At 37.4% G+C, this 23095-nt stretch overlaps 1 protein-coding gene across 1 annotated transcript in view; it reads left to right on the top strand.

Moving 5' to 3' along the window:
• The window catches only part of Acss3 (acyl-CoA synthetase short chain family member 3), a 162832-nt gene that overhangs the window by 116655 nt on the left and 23082 nt on the right, over window positions 1–23095 (top strand). The window contains exons 10-11 of the mRNA XM_051206396.1: window positions 6343–6438; window positions 9924–9987. Coding sequence (XP_051062353.1) covers window positions 6343–6438; window positions 9924–9987 — 160 coding nt within the window. The remainder of the gene's footprint in view (window positions 1–6342; window positions 6439–9923; window positions 9988–23095) is intronic.

Here is a 23095-nt window from a genome sequence, read left to right as displayed (position 1 = left end):
ATCTTACTCTGTGCCTGACATATTGCAGAGTACTGGGATTATTAATTTAGTGGTTTAGTTTGCAAGTGAAGACATGGTTTTACAAGGCAATTTAGCAATGATTGGCCTCACTAATCTCTGAGGATCCTACTGTCCATGGACAGATGTCCAGTTTTCTAAACTTGGTATGGGAAGTCCTTTGTAATTTTCTTCTCTCAATCTGCCTTTTATCTTCTCCTTTAATCTACTTCTTTTCCCTGGATGTGCACTCTGCTAAACAACTGAATTTCCTGATGGGCTCATCTTAGAACTTTCATACATACTGCTATTTCTGTTTGGCATGTAATTGCACCATCTAACTTATACAGCTTTTATTTTTTTTCCAAAAGATTATAATACAGGTCCTCTGGATAGATACTGTAACTATTACCTTAGTATGGGACTCCTGACTCTTTTGCCCATTCTTGGGACTCTTTTTCTCCTGTCGGGTGTCCATGTCCAACTTCAGTATGAAAGATTTTGCTTTGTCTTATTATATGTTTTACTCAGTCAAAAGGCTTTTGTAATATTTTTCAATGATGTGTTGCACTTTTATGTGCAGTTACATAAAAGCTGCAACCATAACTAATGACTTAATAAAAAAGGCCATATCTCATGGTTTCATGGGTCCGGGGTTCCATATACTAGTTAAAATATATCTTATGTAGTTCTCATACTATATGCTTTCTGGGGGACCTGCTATGGCTTCCACCACATACGATGATAACTGGAGGATTGCATTCATCAAGGACTCTGATATATGTTCATGATATTTTTAGCTTGGTGGATACAAGTTACTGGCCCGTGTGGCTTAGGGACAAAAGTCCTCATAAACTTACATAAAATCCCTCCATTCTTGATCAAAGTAATCGAAATGACTCCAAGTTAATGAAAGGTGGTTGCTGATTGATAGGAGAAGTATGGAAGAATTTGATTCAATTTTCTCATTACGGTAGGTACCTTTCAAACAGTTGGTGTACTGCTCTGAACTTTTCGTCATTAAGTATTTAAAAACCAGCCCCAAAATAAGATCTCTTAATATTTTGATGTGTGTTTTGCCAAGATTTGTGCAAATATAACATATCCATGTTGCCAAATGTATAATATTTAGGTAAAATGCATCACATTGTACATTTAGTAACTTTCTTGTAAATCTTACTTGATAAAAAATCATTCTCTTTTTGGAAGATATTCATCTCTGACCTTTGAATGGCTTTGTATTATTTTTTTAATATAATATGATTCATACTTGATATCTTCTATAGTCTGATGTAAACAATATTGTTGAAATATACTTGTCATTAAGTATCTATGAACTGACATAATTCTTTGTATATATATCCCTGGAATAAATGTGTACGTGTGTGTGTGTGTGTGTGTGTGTGTGTGTATGTGTGTGTGTGTGTGTGTGTGAAGCTGGTGGTTGGGCCTGATTACATGCTTTGATACTTACTGAGATATATTGCTAGTACCAGAAATTTAGAAATGTATACATACACTCACATAAAACTTGTTATCTTTGGCTTGTATGCACCATCTACCCTTGTGACCCATGTCCCAAAAGTACTGGTTCTTTTGCCAATCTTATGCATTCTTCTATAACCAACTCTGGATTTTCAAGAAGCTATCAAAAACCTACCAGCCAGATATTCTAACATACTTTCTGTCTGCTTCTGCATTTTCTTTCTTCTTCATCTAGAATACTATACACATATTAAAATATTCCATGTTATGATTCATTAAAGTTTGTTCAGATTCCATAATTAGGTTATTTAATTCTCCTGCTCATGATCTCTCTGACTTTGTTTCCTGTGAATCCTTTCCTCAGCCTTTCAGCTCGGTGTCATTGGTTGGCCAATTGTTCTCCAACACTGTAGGAATAAATTCACCCCAGGGTTCTTGAAGTCCCTGCCTACTAAATTTTCCCTTTATCTGTGTGCCTTATACTCTTACTCCTTTTTGGTTTCTAGTCAAGTATCATCTTTTCAGGAAGGTCATTTTTATATTTAGTTTGTGTAATGCTAAACACCCTCCATGGTATTTCATGAACAGTTTGCTTTTTCCCTGAGCATTTATCATTCTTTAATATGCCATATATTGTATTTTATGTTATTGTCCATTGTGGTTGATGAAAGATTTATGTCATTTTATTATTGTACATCTAGTTCTAAGAACTATCCCTATCAAATAATAATTGCTAAATAAACATTAGTTCTAGGTAATTTTTACCACCACAATTTCCATTTGTAAATAGGAGAAAATGTGGTTCACTGTTTCAAAGACATTTCTTTCTGTGCTGAAGCCATCTGGGCAATTTCTCTTTACTGCTTGTCCTATGGATTCTTTGTGAGTATCTCAGAAGTTAACAAGTTTGCCTACAACATTCATAGTACCTTCTGAAATGACTATGTGAACCAGGACAGGTTATTTACATTTTCAGTGACATGTCTTTTAACTGTCTCAGAATTTACAATGTCCAAGAGCACTGTTTCTTTTGCAATCTTATAGTATGACTAAGTGGAATTATATAAATAAAGAGTAGTTGATTCTGTATATAACAATTTATAATTATATCTATTATATCTCACCTTGTTTCCTCACCAGAATTCTAAGTAGTAATAAGTCACAGCATGATAAAATAGTGTAAGGCAGTAAATGACATTCCTTGACTAACATGTAATGCAGTATGAGAGGAAAATGCCAATTGATATTCCTCAAGTTCTTGAGTCTCTTGCCTTCTGCTCTCTGTTTGAACAGAAATTAATCTAGTAATTTGTAGAGCATTTTATTTCTAAGGTTCCATATCTTCACAGAGCTTACCTCAAACATTGTTTCCAAGTCTCTTGCTCAAAAATGATGTTCTGGTTTATTTAATATCTTCTATATCCTAATCAGAATATCACATCTGGATTTCCTGGCTCCCCAGATAATAGCTAGTCAGCTAATTATAGCTTCTGTAACAGGAAACAGATGCTTTTAGAAGATCCCCAAAGAGGAGCTGTGGGATTGCCCTTAAGGATTGGATCCTAGAGGGCGGGAGGTAGGGCTTTCTCTAGCTAGAAATTTGCTTTGCATTGGGCCAGCTTGATCAACAGTGTGTTCTTCAGGACTGTGTGTGTGGATAGATGGATACCTGTGGACTTCATGGTGTGGCATAAGGATAAGTTGTTGCATCTCAATATATTCCCAGTTGCAAAGACAGAAAACTATTAGAGAATAGCATCTATTTTCATACCCCCTTGCTCCTATCTAAGTATCCTTAGTACCCTGATCTTCCTAATCACTGCCCTTTACTGGTTCATATTGCATGCTTTCATTATCAGTAGTTCATTCACTAATACTCCAAATGAATATAAAATTCAGCTAAATAGGTATTTGAAGTATAAACTTATCTAATTTAAGTGACTTATGAGTTATCTTTTTTGCCATTCTGAGTAAAATGAGTTATATAGAAACTTGCTCTCTGTAGCCATTTAATAATTAAAATAATATTAACAAAGACAGCTGAAAGGTTGAACGACTGTAAATAGAAAATAACATAAGCATTTCAGGAAGTGTGTATGTTACCTTCCCATGCAGTGCAGGGTGATGACGATTTCTTGCTCATGCTTTCCAGCATTTTTGTTTAAGGAAAGTTTTTTTCCATCATCTTTAAAACCCCTTTTCTATGTGAAGTGGGAAGAACAGTGTTGACAGCACTTATAAGGATCCACGAGTCTGGCTTCTTGCTCCATGCCTTTAATGCACAGGACTCAGCAGGCAGACACAGTTGGATCTCTGTGAATTCTAGGCTAGCCTATTGTACATGAACATACAGAGTTCCGGACCAGTTTATATTGTGATGGGACCAATTACAGTTTTGTTGTTTTGTTATTTGTTATGAGGTTTGTTTGTAAGTATTTTAGGAGGCAAGTAATAGACTCTGGTAGACACCAGAGACTACTGGTTCTTTTTGGATTCTGCAAGTGTCTCTTAACAAGATACACAGGTCTACGTTGCTAAAACCTGTACAGAGTTTGAACTCCATTTGATTAGAGTGAGAATCTTGTTAAAAACTGGATAGCAAATACTTTTCAATTAGATTTGACTGAAGCAGCTGAAGCACTGGTAGGGATACAAGTGCCCAGGAAAGTTTGTCCCCTTTCTTAATATGTCCCAGTGTCTCATTAGATTGTGTTTGTGTACAGCAATGAACTTCTGCATCCTGGGTTCCTCTTGTCATTATCTCTCATTACCTCTCACATCAGTTTTGGAGGGTAGTTGAGGAGAATATGCTTTCAGAACTATGAAGAAGAAAACACTGTAGGTCTTCCAACCACATACATCTCTTTCTTTGAACTGAGTATAAGGTAGGGGAAAGAAATAGAAACAATACGAGTATCTCATAGATACAAAATGCCACTTTATGGGAAAAAATGAGATTAGATAGGATGCAAAAATATCTGTGAATTCTCTCTTAAGCCGCAGAAAAATCCAGTTATTGTTACTGATTATCTATACCAGGGGCACATGCTTATTTTCTTAAACTTTAGACAAGTGGTTCCCAACCTTCCGAATGCTGGGACCCTTTAATACAATTCCTCATGTTGTGGTGACTGCCAGCCATAAAATTATTTTCAATGCTACCTCGTAACTGCAATTTTTACTACTACTATGAATCATAATGTAAATATCTGTGTTTTCGATGGTCTTAGGTGACTCCTACGTAAAGGTCATATGATGCCCGCCCCCTACACACACAGTGGAATTGTGACCCACGTGTTGAGAACCACTTCTTTAGACTGTGACTTAGGACCTATTCCCTAGTGTTCAAAATTACATCTCGTGTTGATGTCACATGAGGCATTATTGCTAACGTGTGAAATTGTAAACCTCTCTCTGGACGGTAGAGAACAGCTGTGAATCTTTTCCATCCTCAAATGACACAGATGCTTGGTAATTACTGCTGAGCTGATGTCTATTCAGAATACTTGTATCAATGTTGCTCCTGTTCTCTTACTGCTTTGGAAAGGGTTGTCTTTGCAGCTAATCCTGTGTGTGTGTGTGTGTGTGTGTGTGTGTGTGTGTGTGGTGTTGAGATGTGCAACAAGAATCCCAGAGGTGTCACCCTTTCGCTACCATTATTTTCTTATCCTGTCCCTGCATTGACATTAAAGACCCTATTGACTCTAGCTTTTTTTTTTTAAATTGTTTCTCCCTTTAAACTAAAGCCATCCTATTCATCAACTGCAACTCCACAGCTACCAGCAGAAACTAAACCACAAGAGCCAAAGCCTGAGAGAATTCTGTTCCCTCAGGCACCTACTCTTTCAAAACTACTAAGGAAACATAACTTAAATCTCTATCCCAGTAAAAAATCGAAGATTCAAAGATTGAGGCAGAATCTTGCTTCTCAGTGAGGCTCACCTAGCTCACCTCTTCACATCTCCCAAAAATTCCTCTTGGTTTTTCCAGCCCCTCCTTGTAAACCTTTCTGCACCTGGCTGCTCCCTACAACGTTCAGTCAGCTAGTTGCTGACCCAGTCTCCTGACCACAGGTGAATTTTATTTAATCAAACACATCTTTGCATCATTCCAGAGCATAAACAAAAATAACACACCTTAAAATAACATTTTACCAGAGACTCTAAATGTTTATGCTACAAATAGTTTTCTCCAAAATATATTTAACTTCACAATTTATGGTTAAAAGTGTGAGCTGTGGTTATTCTTGCAGATGGTTTAGGGACAACAGACTTAACATTTAATCTATGCAAGCTGATTGTAAGCCTATGGGACTGGGTGGATAGCAAAGGGTGCACAGAATTTTCTGTGTTTGTAGCTGTGTGGTAGGTCCATGAACAACAGCTTGGGAACCCTTTTACAAAACACTGGTAAAACCAGGTCAAGGTGCAAGCTCTCGAGACAACAAGCTAAAAGTACCAGTAATAAAGCACACAAATAACCTGTATATTGAACAACGTAATAACTTTAGATGACTCCAGAAGGGATAGCTTCTCTAGTGCTCTTTTGCCTTTTAGCCAATGCTGCAAAAACTTTCAAGAGGCATTTGTCTGCTTTTTATTGTGATGTAAGAGTGTCTGTTAAACATCGAGGGTGGTTCTGAATTCAAGTTGCAGATCTGCAGCACTGACCATAAAGCTAAGTATCTTAAATAGTAGGAGGCAGCTAGAGTTGACTCTACTCCTTATGAGATGAAATTATGGGGCCATCCAACCTGGGTCCAGGACTAAAGAAACTGTGCACAAGTACTAAAGTAACTTAACTCAATGATGAAGACATAAGTGATAAGCTGTGTTTTCCACCCTTCCTGCTCCCTTCCAGAGACTGGATCTCCAATAACAGCATCCTGTATTGGACTGGGCAACTCTAAAACACCTCCACCAGGGCAGGCAGGAAAATGTGTTCCGGGGTTCAATGGTAAGTCGTGATACCAGAAATTTGAAATGTACATTGTTAATGACTTTGGTATTTTCTTGTACCATATATATATATATATATATATATATATATATATATATATATATATAAAATACTCGTTTTTAAGAATGTCATACATTAGAAACGGATGTTTCAGTTTTTGCCATAAAAATGGTGCTATGTTCTTCTGATGTCTTCTTTTGAATGACTAAAAACTCAATAAAATGTCACTTGAAGTCTTTTAAGGTTATGGGATTTGAAATTATGACATGTGAAGTTCCCAGTGCTTACATGTATCATTTCATTTTTTGATGATGCATATTTAGTCTACAGTTTTGTAAATACTTAGAGAATAATAACATGAAGCACACATAGAGACTGTCCATCATTTCTACAATAATGCAGCCCTTTAGTTTTCAAGAACATACAAATCTGTGCTTTCCTTTGTTTCCTTGCTTCATTAACAAAACAATCGATAGCTTCTTTCATAATGCTTTTGAAGAATGTTGTAAAGGTTCTTGAATCTTGTTGGCTAAAAAGTAAATGCAGAGTAAATAATTTTAAATAAAAGTTTCTTCACTACCCAATTCATATAACAATACTATATCCTCCCAATATTTGATTTATATATATATATATATATATATTGGCCATTATAGCCAAATAATTTCAATGGGACTCCCCTCCTTAGTTGCAAAAATTTTAACTCTTCAATATTCAGTTTTCTTATTTCTAATCGCCTATGATTGTATGGCATTATAGGTCTGGTGAATTGTGGTATTATAGAACCAGGGACTTATACAGGTACCACAACACAAAGTATGGAATGAAATCTCAGCTGTTAGTGCCACAAACATTTCAGAGAAGCCAGGGAAACCAAATTGACACAATGTAAGACCCTCAGAATGAGGAGTCTTCCAGGTTCGGTTGATACCCCAAGAACTCAATGTCCAGTCCAGTTGCTGCAAAACGCAAGAGGCTTTAATGAACAGGAAACGTTTGCGCAAACGGGCTCCTCCAGCACGCAGGCTAGGGAGAAGCCCCCTCCCCTGGGCCCAGGTGTTTTTAAAGGCAACCCCACAAGCTTAGGGAGGGGGTGGGACCCTCTGTCCATTGAGTACGTGACCCTTGGAGGCCGGATGGTCTGCTATTAGGGTCAGCAGACCTTAGGGCTTCAGGTGTGCCAATTAATCTAGTCTGGGCAAACCAGAGTTACAGCTATCTCTTGACCCTATTTACCACCTGTTGACTCACAGGAAATGAGGGGCAGTGTGAATTCTTCTTATCTCAGGGCCTTGTGAGAGGAAGCTAGCAAATTCCAAGGAACAGATATTGGTTTCTAGGTTAGTCCATCATTAACATTACTTTTTAGGTCTTTCAACAGATTCAGACATTCATTGTAAAAAAAAACCCAGAGAAATGAGGCATAAAAGTTATATTATATATATATATATATATATATATATATATATATATGTGTGTGTGTGTGTGTGTGTGTGTGTGTGTGTGTGTGTGTGTGTACACTTAATATATAAAGTTTTAGATACATAATGTACACAAGGTCACACAATTTCGTCTAGTACATTGATAAGGAAAAGCTAGTTTTCAGGGACATTCTGCTTAATGTGATGTACTGGCTAGTTTCATGTCAATTTTACACAAGCTAGAGTCATCAGAGAGGAAGGAGTCTCAATTGAAGAAATGTCTTCACAAGATTCAGCTGTAGGGCATTTTCTTAAGTAGTGATCAATGGGGGAGGGCCTAGCTCATGGTGGGTGGTGCTATCCCTGGACTGATGGTCCTGAGTTCTCTAAAACAGACTTTCAAGCCTCCTCATAGAAGGCCTCACTCTCCCTGGGGATGGGGGTTGGTGGGGGGAACAGGGGAGGATGGGAGGGTGCAGGAGCTGGGATTGACATGTAAAACAAGCTTGTTTCAAATTTAAATTAAAACATTATACATATATATACAGCAGGCTGAGCAAGCCAGGGGAACAAGCCAGTAAGCAGCTCCCCCCCCCCCCCCACTCCCATGGCTTCTATGTCATCAGCTCTGGCATTCAGGTTCCTAACTTGCCTGAGTGTCTGCTGTCACTGATTTTTTACTAAAGGGTTACGGAAACTGTGAGCAAAATAAACCCTTTCTTCTCCAAGTTGCTTTTTGAGCCTGGTGTTTCATCACTGCAATAGAAACCCTAAGTAAGACATGTTACAGTATGTATATTTTCAGGGCTAGCCATTTGACATTGGATAACCAATTAATCTGATTTTTCTCTGGGGGAGATCATTTCCCCTACGCCCAGTTTGCTTACTTGTCTATACATAGCATTGAAGCCTCCTGACTTTTCCCATCCACTTTAGCATGTCTGCAGTTGTCCTTGTTCAGCTAATGTATAGACAGTCATGTTGGACATTTCATTGCAGGTGCATATCAGTTTTATAATTCTGTGAAGCCTAGACTTCTCCTGCCATGAGAGAATGAGCCCATATCCCTCACCCGAATAGTCATCATCCTCCCCATTTGATCAGAAAACTGGCTTTGTGTTGAGACATTTTGTAGGGGCTGCCAACTGTGGCACATGTTAAAGACATTTTTCCCTTAGTATATCTGTTCCACTTTTATACTCAGTTGTAAGGAAGAGTTAAGCTTTGATGTCTCACTTTAATACAGAAACTCCTCATTGTCTGGAAACCACTGGTTTCCAGAGGAAAGATTAAACAACTGTAGTTGAGGAGCCGGCCACTTTATGACTGATATATTTTTGGTTTGTTTTATGTCTATATGGAACTTTGAAAGCATAATGAAATACACAGAATGATGGTAAAAGAGAAAGCTGCTTTAGGAAAGGAAGTCTTTCTTTATGAAAAAATCTAGGTGATTGTTTTAATCTTGGGCCAGTGTCTTCTCTTAGCTGCTTAAGAATGACCTAAGTGAAGAGAGACACATAAAGGGTCTACACAAAGAATCTAGATGATTATAATTCATTTTTTGTTTAATATACTATAAGGTGGGCACTAGGTTTGCTACTAAACACTTTCCATATTTTGTCAGGACATCCCAGAAAATATTAGAATAATATTTGGAAACATAAATTGACCTAATTTACATCTCACAAATGAATATGCTGTCTTTGTTTTTATTGTCCATATGTTTGGCTGTACTTTTAAATTGTACTTAATTTATAAAAGATAGACATATGGTTAATATTCTTACATGGACAAAACCATAAAATGTAATTCTGTGGGCTTTTAAAGATATATGTTTATTTTAGGAATGTTCTGAGGAAATTTACTACCTTGCTACATGTCAAATGCATGACCTTTTATATTTTAGAAAGCAGTTTATCTAACTTTATGTCTTCATGTTCTAGCAGGAATACAACTTTAGAATTGAATTTAGAAAATGTGGGAGATATTTGATGATTGGGGGGGTTAGTCTTTGTGTTTACAATTGTGTTCAGATTTGTGTTCATATTTTTCTTTTAGTTATGATTTTGGATGACAACATGCAAAAACTGAAGGCCCGAAGCTTAGGAAATATTGTGGTAAAGTAAGCAAAAATTTTAAGCTAACCACCTAAAAGAAAAAAAATGAACTGGATATATTCAGGTCAAATTAATTGATTGCATTGGTATTACATACAAGTGGTGAGATGTGTTTTGCTTGAGAAGTATTTCAACTCAACTGTAATTTAAAATGGAAGCCCCATAACAAACAGATATTCAGATTAAAATTTAAAATCACCAAGTCTTGTTCTTTTAAAATAACCCTTTTTAATATTAGACAATGTATAGATGATAAAAATACCTTGTATATAGAAAATATAAAATAATATTAATGGCCAATCCTGGAAACATACATCTGTGTAACATTATACAAACTGGACAGGTTATATTTACGGTTATATTTGTCTAACCATAAGCATATATATATATTCAATAACAATTGTTGAAAATAGTAGGAAGGGTTTAGAGGGAAGAAAGGGAAGGGAGAAATGGCATAACTATATTATAATCTCAAAAGGAACAGAAAAATATAAAACAGAAAGCCATTTCTGTGCCCCTTACTCCCACAACACTAATTTTGCAATGTACAGCTCTGGTGACATAGCCACTATCGAGACGTCATCTACAAACACTGGGTATGAGATAGTGGCTCCTGAGTGATTTCGAGGCAAACACCCTCTACCTGCTTACATCTCTGTAGTGAGGACAGCACTCAAGGACTTGTATCATTCACGCTGATGCAAACAACATACTGTTCTGATTGTATTTTAAAGTGTGTCATACCCAAGTATGGATGGATTTTTATGTTTGATAATGTTAATAAATGTCTATGCTACCAGCTCTGTATTCCATGCAATGTATCATGCATTCATGACTTGAGTGTTTACCCATACCTGTACAGAAAATGGTACTAGGAAACAGATCAGTGCTTTAATGGCAGTAGTTTATAAATGCCATGTTTCATTCTATTGATAGGCATGTCCTATATTTCATCTGTAACATTAGGTTTGTGCAAATGAACTCTATGTTGCTCACAAATTACCTAGTGGTATATATTTTTAAACATGTTGCATAATTAACCAGTTTGTGATTGACTCTGACTGTACATTTTTGACAAATAATTTATATTGTGGACTCAGTAAAGTGTTTTATCAGCTACAGTTTACAGTCTTCTCTTAATCTTGTCTTAAAAGCAGTTTTATTTTATTCCCCGTCCTTTCTGGTTTTTTTTTTTTTTCTCTATTACGAAGCTCAGTTCCTTTTGCACTTTTATGATTACACATAATGCTGTATTGTATATCTCTTTGGCTTCATATTTTCTCTTTTTCAGATCATCTGTATTGTACTGAATGCTTAAGTAAATATAAAATTACTGAATCAAAGTGAAGCATATAACTAAATTCCTCACAACAGTGATACCACAGTTTCTTGAAACATATTTTTTTTTTAATCACTGTTCACTAGCTGGAAAAATTGCCAAAACTTGATGGAACATATTTCAATTACATTTATTATAAAATACTTAAAAATCATCATGAGAGTAGAATATGAAATGATTAAGTTGGTAGCCACATAATGTGTGACATTTAAAAAATTGTTGCAGGCTGCTTGGTGTCTCTAATTAACATAACTTTCACATCATTGTTGATATGTCTGAAGCAGCAGACTTTCAGTAGGATGAGTTGTTATGAGTAAAGAATATCGCATGTCCCAGCTAAACTAAGATTTGCCATGAAACTTACTTCTACTGAACAGATTCCCTTGCATCTTTAGAAGGTGCAAGGTTTCCTTCCTTTAATAAAATACATTAAATGGTATAACTTTAAACAGTTTTACAAATATATTTCTTCATGTAGAATTATTTTAAGATTCATGAAATACAATACATTCATATAAAAATTTAAACAATATAAATCTCATTATCTGATAACAAATCCTTTCTCATTAGACTAGATAAGAGTACATATCTTCCCCTGTTCTTCTCAGTAACTATGTAAGGCCTGTGTTGCCTTTTTAAATGTATCACATCTAAAAGGATGGAAAAATTTATTATTGAATATTATGGTTGGTTTCAAAATTCTCTTTAAATCATATTAAAATCCAAAATAGGACTAACATATGGCCCAACTCTTTGACTCTGGTGCACATACCCAGAGAACTCCATACCTCCTCCTAGAGATAATCACACACCCATGTTAATTGCTGCTCTAGTCACTGTATGAAAAATTATAATCACCCTAGACATCCAATGCATGGATAATGAAAGTTATGAATATATATACATATATATATATATATATAATTAAAGCAGACTGAACTGATATTAATAACAATTATATTATATTATAATCTTTTGAGGGAAAAATATTATTATATCTTAATCTTTTGAAGGCAGGGCCTTGCTAGAGAAAATATGAGGCTATTTGCAGATGGATTATAACTTAATTTACAGAAGTACATTTATTTTAAAATTTAAAAACCTTTCTAGCAGCATATACCTTTATGTAACCTAATTTTAATGAATCATCCCTAGCAAAGGGATGAGAGGGATGTTTTTCAGAATCTCAGTGATGACATTTGAGGCCCTCACAGTTTTATTATTATTATTATTATTATTATTATTATTATTATTATTATTAATTAAGCAGTTCATTCTATCCACATTTTTTTATTTTACATATGGATCCCAGTTGCCTCTCCCTCTTTCTCTCCCTCCCACGTCCCCCAATCCCCCTTCCACCCCATCCTCCCCCATTCCATAGTGAGGATGATACCTTCCAGGAGGGATCATCAAAATCTGTCAAGCTATTTGGAGTAGGGACTAGGCCCTCTCTCCTGTCTCTAGGTTAAGGCAGTATCCCTTCATGGGAGATGTGCCCGCAAGGTCCTTTTGTGCACCAGGGATACATCCTGGTTCCACTGTCAGCGGTCCCTTCTAACTGAGACCCATGTTCAGGGGGTCTGAGTGGGTATGATGCTGATTTCCCAGCTATCTGTCTGGGAGTTCATTAGCTCCTCCTTGTTCAGGGTACCTGTCTCTGTGGGTTTCTCCAGCCTGGTCTTGAACCCATTTTCTTATCACTCCTCCCTCTCTGCAACTGGATTCCAGGAATTCGGCTCAGTGTTTACCTGTGGGTATCTGCCTCTGTTTCTTTCTTTATTTTATTTTATTTTATTTTATTTTATTTTATTTTATTTTACATGACCATCCTAGTTCCCTCTCCCTGCCTCCCTCACTCCCTCCCTTCCTCCCATCCTCCCTCTTATCCTCTCTCCCCCTCACATGCACCCTGACCACCTTCCCCTCCCATCCCCCCACGCCAATTCAACATGTAGAGCTATGCTATCCAGGTGGGGTCATGTAATTCTGTCAAGTCATTTGAATTAGGGAGTAGGACTTCTCTCCTGTCTCTGGGTTAAGGGAGTATCCCTCCATGGGGGATGTGTCAAAAGGCCCTTTTGTGCACCAGGGATACATCCTGGTTCCACTGTCTGAGGTCCCTCAGACTGCTCAGTCCTTCTGGCGAAGACCCATATTTAGGGGATCTGAGTCAGTTCCATGCTGCATTCCCAGCTATCAGTCTGGGGGACACTTAGCTCCTCCTTGTTCAGGTCAGCTGTCTCTATGTGTTTCTGCAACCTGGTCTTGTCCTCTCTCTCTGCAAGTGGATTCTAGTTCGACTCCGTGCTTAGTTATGGGTGTTTGCTCCTGTTTCTAACAGGTAATAGATGAGGGCTCCATGATGGTGGATAAGTTAGTTGTTGATCTCTATCAGGGAAGGGCATTTATGGTAGCCTTTCCACAGTTGCTCAAATTGTTAGCTGGAGTGAGTCTTGTAGGTCTCTAGAACTTTCTTTAGGTTCAGTTTTCTCTGCAAACCAATAATGGCTCCCTATTTTACTCTCTCTCTCTCTCTCTCTCTCTCTCTCTCTCTCTCTCTCTCTCTCTCTCTCTCTCTCTCTTGTCTTCTATTCCTAATTCCTACCCCGACTCAATCTTCCTAGTGGCACACACTTTCTTCTCCTTCCCTTCTCTTTCTCCTACTTCTCTCTCCTTTCACTCCCCCCCCAACTTTATATGTGCTATGGGTGATTTGTCCCTTCCCCCTTTTGTGAGGGACTTTATATGAATCTTTTAGATACATCTTGTATCCTAGTTCCTCTGGTGGTGTTAATTATAGGCTGGAGATCCTTTTCTCTAGGTCTAAAATTCATTTATGAGGGAATATGTACCTTGTTCCTCTTTTTGTAACTGGGTTACCTTGTTAATTACCACCCACTTCCCTGTGAATTTCAAGATTCCATTATTTTTTTCTGCAGATTAGGATTCCATTGTGTAGATGTGCCACATCTTCTTTATCCATTTGGCAGTTGAGGGCATCTATCTTGCTTCCAGGTTCTTGCTATTACAAATAATGCTGCTATGAACATAGTAGAGCACATGTCTTTGTTGCATAGATGTGGATTATTTTTGTATATGCCTAAGAGGGAGATTGCCTGGTCTTATGGTAAACTAATTCCCACTTTCCTGAGGAACTGCCATACTGATCTCCAAAATGGCTGTATGGGTTTGCACTCCCACCAGTAGTGGAGGAGTGTTCCCCTTTCTCCACATCCTCTCCAGAATGAGTCATCATTGGTGTTTCTAATTTTAGCCATTCTGGCAGGAATAAGATGGTATCTCAAAGTTGTTTTGACTTGCATTTCCCTGATATCTAAGGATTTTGAGCACTTTCTTAAGTGCCCTTCAGCCTTTTTGATTTCCTCTATTGAGAATTCTTTCCCATTTATTAATTGTTGATCTCAGTGTCTGTGCTACTGGAGTTATGTTCAGGAAGCAGTCTCCTATACCAATTTGTTCAACTAAGAGGATCAGTGTGGCTGGATTGATGTTGACATCTTTGATCCATTTGGACATGAGTTTTGTGCATGGTGATAGACATGGGTCTATCTGTAGTCTTCTACACACCATCATCCAATTATGCCAACACCATTTGTTGAAGATGCTTTCCTCCCCCCATTGTATTCTTTTACCGGTTTTGTCGAAAATCATTTTCCTGAGGAATTGCCTTATTGATCTAACTGTACATGTTTGCACTCTCACTGGCAGTGAAAGAGTATTCCCTTTCTCCACATCCTCTCCAGCATAAGTTGCCATTGGAGTTTCTAACTGTAGCCATTCTGACAGGAGTAAGATGGTATCTCAGAGTTGTTTTGAGTTGCATTTCTCTGATGGCTAAAGATGTTGAGCACTTTCTTAAGTGTCTTTCAGCAATTTTAGATTCCTCTATTGAGAATTCTCTTTTCAGTTCTGTGCCCCACTTTTTAAATAGTGTTATTTGGCATTTTGGTGATGAGTTTCTTGATTTCTTTGTATATTTTGGAGATCAGTCCTCAGTCATATATGAGGTTGGTGAAGATATTTTCCCAATTTGAGGTTGCCGTTTGGTCTTGTTGACTGTCTACTTTGCCTTACAGAAGCTTCTTAGTTTCAGGGGGTTCCATTTATTAATTGTTGATTAGTGTCTGTGATACTAGTGTTCAGGATTTGGTCTCCTGTACCTGTTTATTCAAGGGTACCTCCCACTTTCTCTTCTAAGATGTTCAGTGTGCCTAGATTGATTTTTGAGGTTTTTGATGCATTTGGACTTGAGTTTTGTGCATGGCGATAGACATGGGTCTATCTTCAATCTTCTACACACCCTCATCCAATTGTGCCAGCACCATTTGTTGAAGTTGCTTTTCTCCCCCAGTTGTATACTTTTAGCTGTTTTGTCAAAAATTAGGTGTTAGCAGGTGTGTGGGATAATACCAAGTTTTTCGATTCTATTTCATCGGTCTACCTGTCAATTTTTGTGCCAATAGCAGATGGTTTTCAGGACTATATATCTGTAGTAGAGCTTAAAGTCAGGGATGGTGATGCTTCCTGAAGTTCTTTTATTGTATGAGTTTGTTTTGGCTATTCTGGGGCTTTGTTTTTCCGTATAAAGTTGAGTATTATCCTTTCAAGGTCAGTGGAGTATTGTGCTGGGATTTTGATTGGATTGCATTGAATCTGTAGATTGCTTTAGGCAAGAGTGCCATTTTTACTATATTTATCTTAACCTATCCAAGAGCATAGGAGAGCTTTCCAAATTCTGGCATCTTCTTTAATTTCTTTCTTTTAAGACACAAAGTTCTTGCTATATAGGACTTTCACTTGTTTGGTAAGCTTTTCCACAAGATATATTTTTTATTTTTTATTTTTTTGTTTCTGACTATTGTAAAGGGTTTTGTTTCTCTGATTTCTTTCTCAGTCCCTTCATTGTCTGTATATAGTAAGGCTATTGATTTTTTGACTCAATGTTGCCGCCTGCTAATTTGCTGAAGGTTTTTATCAGATGTAGGATTTTCCTGGTAGAGTTTTTCGGATTTATTATGTAAACTATCATATCATCTGCAAATAGTGAAAGTTTGACTTCTTTTTTCAATTTGTATCTCCTTGATCACCTTTTGTTCTCTTATAGCTTTAGCTAGAACTTCAAGTACAATATTGAAAAGATATGGAGAGAGAGGACAGCCTTGTTTTTTTCCTGATTTTAGAGGAATGGCTTTAAGCTTCTCTCCATTCAGTTTGATGTTGGCTGTTGGTTTGCTGTATATTGCTTTTATTATGTTTAGGTATATTCCTGTTATTCCTGATCTCTCCAAGACCTTTATCATGAAAGGGGGTTGGATTTTGTCAAAGGGCTTTTTCATCATCTAATGAGATGATTTTGTGGTTTTTCTTTCAATATTTTTATATGGTGGATCACGTTGATAGATTTTCATAGGTTGTTGCATCCCTAAGATAAAGCCTACTTAGTTATGATGGATGTTTTCTTTGATGTGCTGTTGGATTTGATTTGCTGGTATTTAATGGAGTATTTTTGCATCAGTGTTCATGAGGGATATTGGTCTGTAGTTCTCTTTCTTAATTATGTGTTTGTGTGGCTTGGTTACCAAGATAAATGTTGCCTCATAAAATGCATTTGGTAATGAACCTTCTGCTTCTATTGTGTAGGAACAATTGGAGTAGTATTTGTATTAGCACTTCCTTGAGTTTCTGGTAGAATTCTGCACTGAAGCCATCTGGTCCTGGGCTTTTTTTTTTTGGTTGGGAGACTTTTGATTTGATGACTGCTTCTATTTCATTAGGGTTAAAGGTCTATTCAAGTTGCTTATGTTTCTTGATTTAATTTAATCCAGAAATTTGTCCATTTCCTTTGAATTTTAAAATTTTGTTAGTACAGGTTTACAAAGTATGACCTGCAAATTCATTCTCTGGATTTCCTCAGTTTCTTTTGTTATGTCCCCCTTTCCATTTCTGATTCTGTTGATTTGCATCTTCTCTCTGCTTTTTGATTAGTTTTGATAAAGATTTGTCTCTCTTGTTGATTTTCTCGAAAAACCAACTCTTTCTTACACTGATTCTTTGTATTGTTTTCCTATTTTCTACTTTATTGATATCAGCCCTCAAGTTGATTATTTCCTGGCATTTACTCCTCCGTGGTGAGTTTGTTTAGTTTTGTTCTAAGGTTTTCAGTTGGGCTGTTAATTCTCTTATGTGACTATCCTCTGTTTTCTTCATATGGGCAGTTAGTGCAATGAACTTCCCTCATAGCACTGATTTCAAGGTGTGCCATAATTTCGGTTTTGTTGTGTCCTCACTCTCGTGGAATTTTAGGAAGTCCTTAATTTCTTTCTTTATTTCTTCTTTGACCCAGTTATGTTGCAGTTGGACATTGTTCAGTTTCCATGAGTTTGTAAGTGTTTTCTGAGATTTGTGTTGTTGTTGAATTCTGACTTTAAAGTGTGGTAGTCTGATAAGATACAGGGGACTGTTCCTTTTTTTTTTTTTTTTTTTTTTTTTTTTTTGTATCTGTTGAGCTTTTTTTGTGTTGCCTAGTATATGGTTGATTTTAGAGAAAGTTCCATGTGGAGCTGAGAAGAAGGTATATTCTTTTGTATTTGGATGGAATAATCTATAGATATCGCTTAAATCTAATTTGGAGATAACTTCATTTGGTTCTTTTGTTTCTTTGTTAAGTTTCTGTCTGGTGGTCTTGTGTAATGATGAGAGAGTAGTGTTGAAGTCTCCCACTATGAGTGTGTGATGTTTTATGTGAGCTTTGAGTTTTAGTAGCATTTCTTTTACAAATGTGGATGCCTTTTTATTTGAGGCGTAGATATTCACAATTGAGGCTTTATCCTGATGGATTTCTCCTGTGATGAATATGAAATCAGCTTCTTCACCTTTTTTGATTGATTTTGGTTTGACATCTAACTTGTTAGATATTAAGATAGCTACATCTGCTTGCTTCTTGGGTCCATTTGATTGGAAGATCTTTTCCCAACCCTTTGCCCTGAGGTAATGACTGTCTTTGAAGCTTAGATGTGTTTCTTGTATGCAGCAGAAGGATGGATTTTGTCTTTGTATCCATTCTGTTAGCCTGTGTCTTTTTATAGGCTAGTTAAGACCATTAATGTTGAGGGAAAGTAAGGACTGTTGATTGTTAATTCTTGTTTGTTTTAGATTTGATATTGGCTGTGGTATAGTGAGTATATTTGCCCTGCTTTTTCTTTTGGGTTTTGGTAAAGTGGGATTATCTATTACCTATGTCTTTGTGAGAGTAGTTAACTTCCTTCGGTTGGAGTTTTCCTTCCAAAACTTTCTGTAGGGCTGGATTTGTGGATATGTATTGTGAAAATTTGGCTTTGTCATTGAATATCTTGTTTTCTCCAACTCACAGTGTTTGTGAGTTTTGCTGGGTATAGTAGCCTGGGCTGGCATCTATGGACTCTTTGTATTGGTAGAACATCTATCCAGGACCTTCTGGCTTTGAGATTTCCATAGAGAAGTCAAGTGTAATTTTGATATGTCTGCCTTTATATGTTACCTCGCCTTTTTCCTTCACTCCACTTAACATTCTTTCTTTATTCTGTATGTTAGGGGCTTTGGTTATTATGTGGTGAGGGGGGTCATATATATTTTATATTTGGTCCAGTCTATTTGGTGTTCAGTATGCTTCTTGTACTTTCGTAGGCATGTCCTTCTTCAAGTTGGGAAAGTTTTCTTAAATGATTTTGTTGAATGTTTTCTGTACCTTTGGGCTGGGGTTCTTTGCCTTCTTCTATTCCTATTAGTCTTAGGTTTGGCCTTTTAATGGTGTCCCACATTTCCTGGATGTTTTGTGTTAGGGATTTGTTGGATTTAAGATTTTATTTGGTCTATGAATCTATTTCCTATAGTTTATCTTCAGCGCCTGAGATTCTCTCTTCCATCTCTTGTATTCTTTCTGTTGGTTATGCTTGCATCTGTAGTTCCTGATTGTTTACCCAGTTTTTATATTTCCATAATTCCCTCAGTTTGTGTTTTCTTTATTGTCTCTATTTCAGTTTTTAGGTTTTGAATTGTTTCCTTCATCTGTTTGATTTTTTTCCCCTTGGCTTTCTTTTCTTTACTTTATGAGGTTTGTTCATTTCTTGCATTTTTTGCTTGGTCTTTTCTCTATTTCTTCCAATTTTTTTTGTTTGTTTTTTTCTTCCATTTCTTTAAGGGATTTTATCATATTGTCTTTGAAGACCTCTATCATTTTTATGAAGTTATTTTTTTAAGTTGTTTTTGTCTGTTTCATCTGCTTTGGTGTGTTCAGGTCTAATTGGTGTACAGTCCCTAGATTCTGGTGTTGCCATGCTTGTCTTTCTATTATTGGGTGTTTTCTTGTATTGCTGTCTTCCCATCACTTCTTCCAATGAGTGCAGGTGGAGTCTCTCTTTCTCTACCCTACTCTCCAGGTGGGAGTAGGTAGGTTAGGAGTTTGATGTCTGTAACTCTGGATGATCCAAGCTCTCTTGGGGGGTCTCTCCTCTAGCTGAGGTCCAGTGATGAGGTCCAAAGATCAGGCAGGTGTGGACTCAGGGTGGTCCCTCGTGGATAGGCAGGTCCAGTGTGCTGAGGGCAGACCCAGAAATTTCCACTGAGGTGGAGAGGTTGTTGGACCTGCACTCTGGCCCAATGTTGACCTGGAGTAGTGGAGCAGCAGAGCAGTGGGCCAGCAGGACAAAGGGTGGGGGGGGGGAGGGCTGGCTCTGGGTAGTGTACGGAACAGAGTACTAGGACTATACCGTCCAGGGCCAGGATATAGAGGGGGGTGAGATTGGGAGCTAACCCAGAGAGTTCCCAGGGAAGGATGTCGGCCCTTGCAGTTTAGAAGTTCCTTCATTCTAACTATGGGTGATTTTACCATGCATGAATCCAGTGTCGCTCATAAACTTCAACTTTTCCCTATGGCTTCTAGCGTTATTTAAGTCCTCAAAGGTAACAAGATCTTTTGCCTAAAAGCATTCTATGCTTAAACTGGTACCAATCAGGAATGGTGTTTTACACCTGCATCCTTGACAGAAATTTTAATGCACAGGTTCTCAGTACTAGATGCCATTAGAAATTGAAAGATATAACATGTCAAGACATGATAGAAATTGATTCTTTCTTTGGTTAATGGTGAAACTATATATTTGAAAATAAATATTATATTAGATGTGTAAGGTAGAATAGATTAGAAAAAATGAGCACAAAGATCCCTCATTTTTCTTCTAATTTACAAAATAGAAATAGCCTTGGAAGCTTTTTTTTTTTTAAATAAACTCTCTTTTAGATTCACATTTCAGTAGCTCTAACAATCAATTTATCAACTGGGAATTTTTTTTTTTTTTGTGCATGTCAATGCTTGCTTAACTGTATGTGTAGGGTATTTCACGTTTAGAAGCGGTGTCATGTGGGAAAATCAAACAGACAAAATCTCACACCTTCTGATGATCTTAGATTTCGCCATTTGTTGTATACCAACTATACTGTTCTAGAAGACATTTCTGTGTGGGTGACCTCGTCAGATATATAGCATTCTAGTGAGGCTCAAATGACTGTGGGCCTAAGATTAAATAAGCAGTATTTCTGTGTCTTTACTGTTTGGTGCCAATTAATATCATTTATAAAATTTACATTTCTCTTAGAAGAGAATATTCTTGTCCACATTACTACTAGAAATCCTTTTGATTTTGAAGCATACTGAAGCCAGTTAATTTAGTGATTTAGTGCGGCAGTTATGGTGTGTGAGTTGCTATGAATACAAAATGCTCATGAATTTTAGAAAGTGCTGCTGTAATTGCATCCAGAGTTCTAATGTGCAGAAATAAAACTGTGAGTCAGTAATTTCCAGACAACAGAGAGCATTGCACTTAAGAAAATTTTAACTGCAATCACCTGCCTTCAAACCTAGTGCTCGCAGTTATTAAAGCCATTGGTCTCTGACTCTTCCTTGCTTGGACATGGTTTTTTGTTTTTTGTTTTGTTTGTTTTTGTTTTTGTTTTTGTTTTGTTTTGTTTTGTTTTTCTGACCATTGTTGCTATGGGAAGCATGGCTTATCCACTCCCTACTGTGTCCTTCTGACCTGGTCCTGGGGCAGTGGTAGGATGGCAGGGAACTGTGTGGAATTATCCAGTGGCTTTTACTTCTTTGTCGGCCAGTTTCTCATTCTGTAGATAACTGAATTCCTGACCATTGATGATGTTTGCTCGCATAGCAACAGTTTCACAGTCTCTGTCATTCAGGTCATTCAGTGTGTTCCCATCTCGGGAAAGCACCAGGGGAGCCTCCTTTGGAGTATATCCTTTGACTGAAAACAAGAATGCTGCAGGGTTTTAGTCCTGTTCTCTTCTAAATCTCAGAGCCTGGTTTTATTGTGATCCTTTGCTGGTCCCTGTGCTAATGTTCAGGGAGATGAAGAGCTTGGCATCCTCCTCAATTTTGAAATGAACCAAATAGTAGCATTAGTAAAAACACAGCTAGTACCCACTCTGTCTTTGTTCATACACAGACAAGGAAATGTTTTAGGCCTTCTCTTTTAGGAGTAAAATGTAACTCTATACTCATATCCCAAGAAACGCCTCACACTGGACACTGTAGGCACTGCCAAGAGGCCAAAGATAGTGTTTCATTCCCAAATTCTACAGAAAGCAGAAATTGGGTCTTCATTTCTGGAGCCCAGGGTTCCTGAGTAGAATAGAGAATAAAGCTTAGGAAACCATCAGGGCAAGGGGAGCTTTGTATTGCAGACAACTCAGGATTTGGTTACCATCTTCAACAAGTGACATTCTGATCTTGCTTTTTAATGATCTCGTAACACTCTGACCTCCTTCTTACACAGGAACCACTGTGATCTGGATTATTTCTTTCTCCATTCAGTATGGTCCCTTTGGAGAAGGTGTTACCTAAACTGAACTACTAATTTGCAATTAGAGAAATAAAACAAGAATCTAATTTCACACTACTTGCAAGAGTTAGGGAAAGCATCACAGGGTAGTAGAATTTGAAGGATGAAAAAAAAAAGAACAACCAATTACAAGATCGTCTGAATATTTTCACACCTCTCTCCCCCTTCAGGCCAGCAGGTTCTTTTCATTGCAATGGTAGAGACTGTTCATTTTGTAAGACATCAGAAAAAGTCACCATTGTATCAATATTACATATTACAGAACTGCACTTCATGCTGGATCATATTTAAGATATCAAAAAGTCAAACGGGTTTGATTGTAATATTGCCCACAAAAGTTGTCTCTGTGTCTGTATATAACTTCTATCTGGATCTTATGTTTCATCTGTCTGTCTACACATATGTGTATTTATATGTCTATCCATTAATCTGTCTAACATCATGAATCTGTCTCTCTATCTACTATTTATCTCTCTGTATTTTTTTTATTTTTACATATCGATCCCAGTTCCCTTTCCTTCCCCCACTCCCTCTATCCTTCTCTCCCCCCTCCCATACTTCCCCCGACCACCCTCCCCTCCCATTCGCTCCCCACAATCCACATGTAGGGTGATGCCTTCCAGGAAGGGTCATCTAAATCTGTCAAGTCATTTGGAGTAGGGACTGGGCCCTCCCTCCTGCCTCTAGGTTAAAGGAGTATCCCTCCATGGGGAATATGCCCCCAAAGTCCTTTTGTGCACCAGGGATATATCCTGGTTCCACTGTCCAACGTCCGTTAGATTGTCTAGCCCTTTAACTGAGACCCATGTTAATGGGGTCTGAGTCAGTCCCATGCTGGATTCCCAGCTATCAGTCTGGGGG

This window comes from Phodopus roborovskii, unplaced genomic scaffold (assembly GCF_943737965.1).
Source record: "Phodopus roborovskii unplaced genomic scaffold, PHOROB, whole genome shotgun sequence".
In the NCBI taxonomy this organism is placed as follows: Eukaryota; Metazoa; Chordata; class Mammalia; order Rodentia; family Cricetidae; genus Phodopus; species Phodopus roborovskii.
The sequence above is the reverse complement of the archived record's forward strand: the minus strand, read 5'-3'. Positions and strand labels throughout refer to the sequence as shown.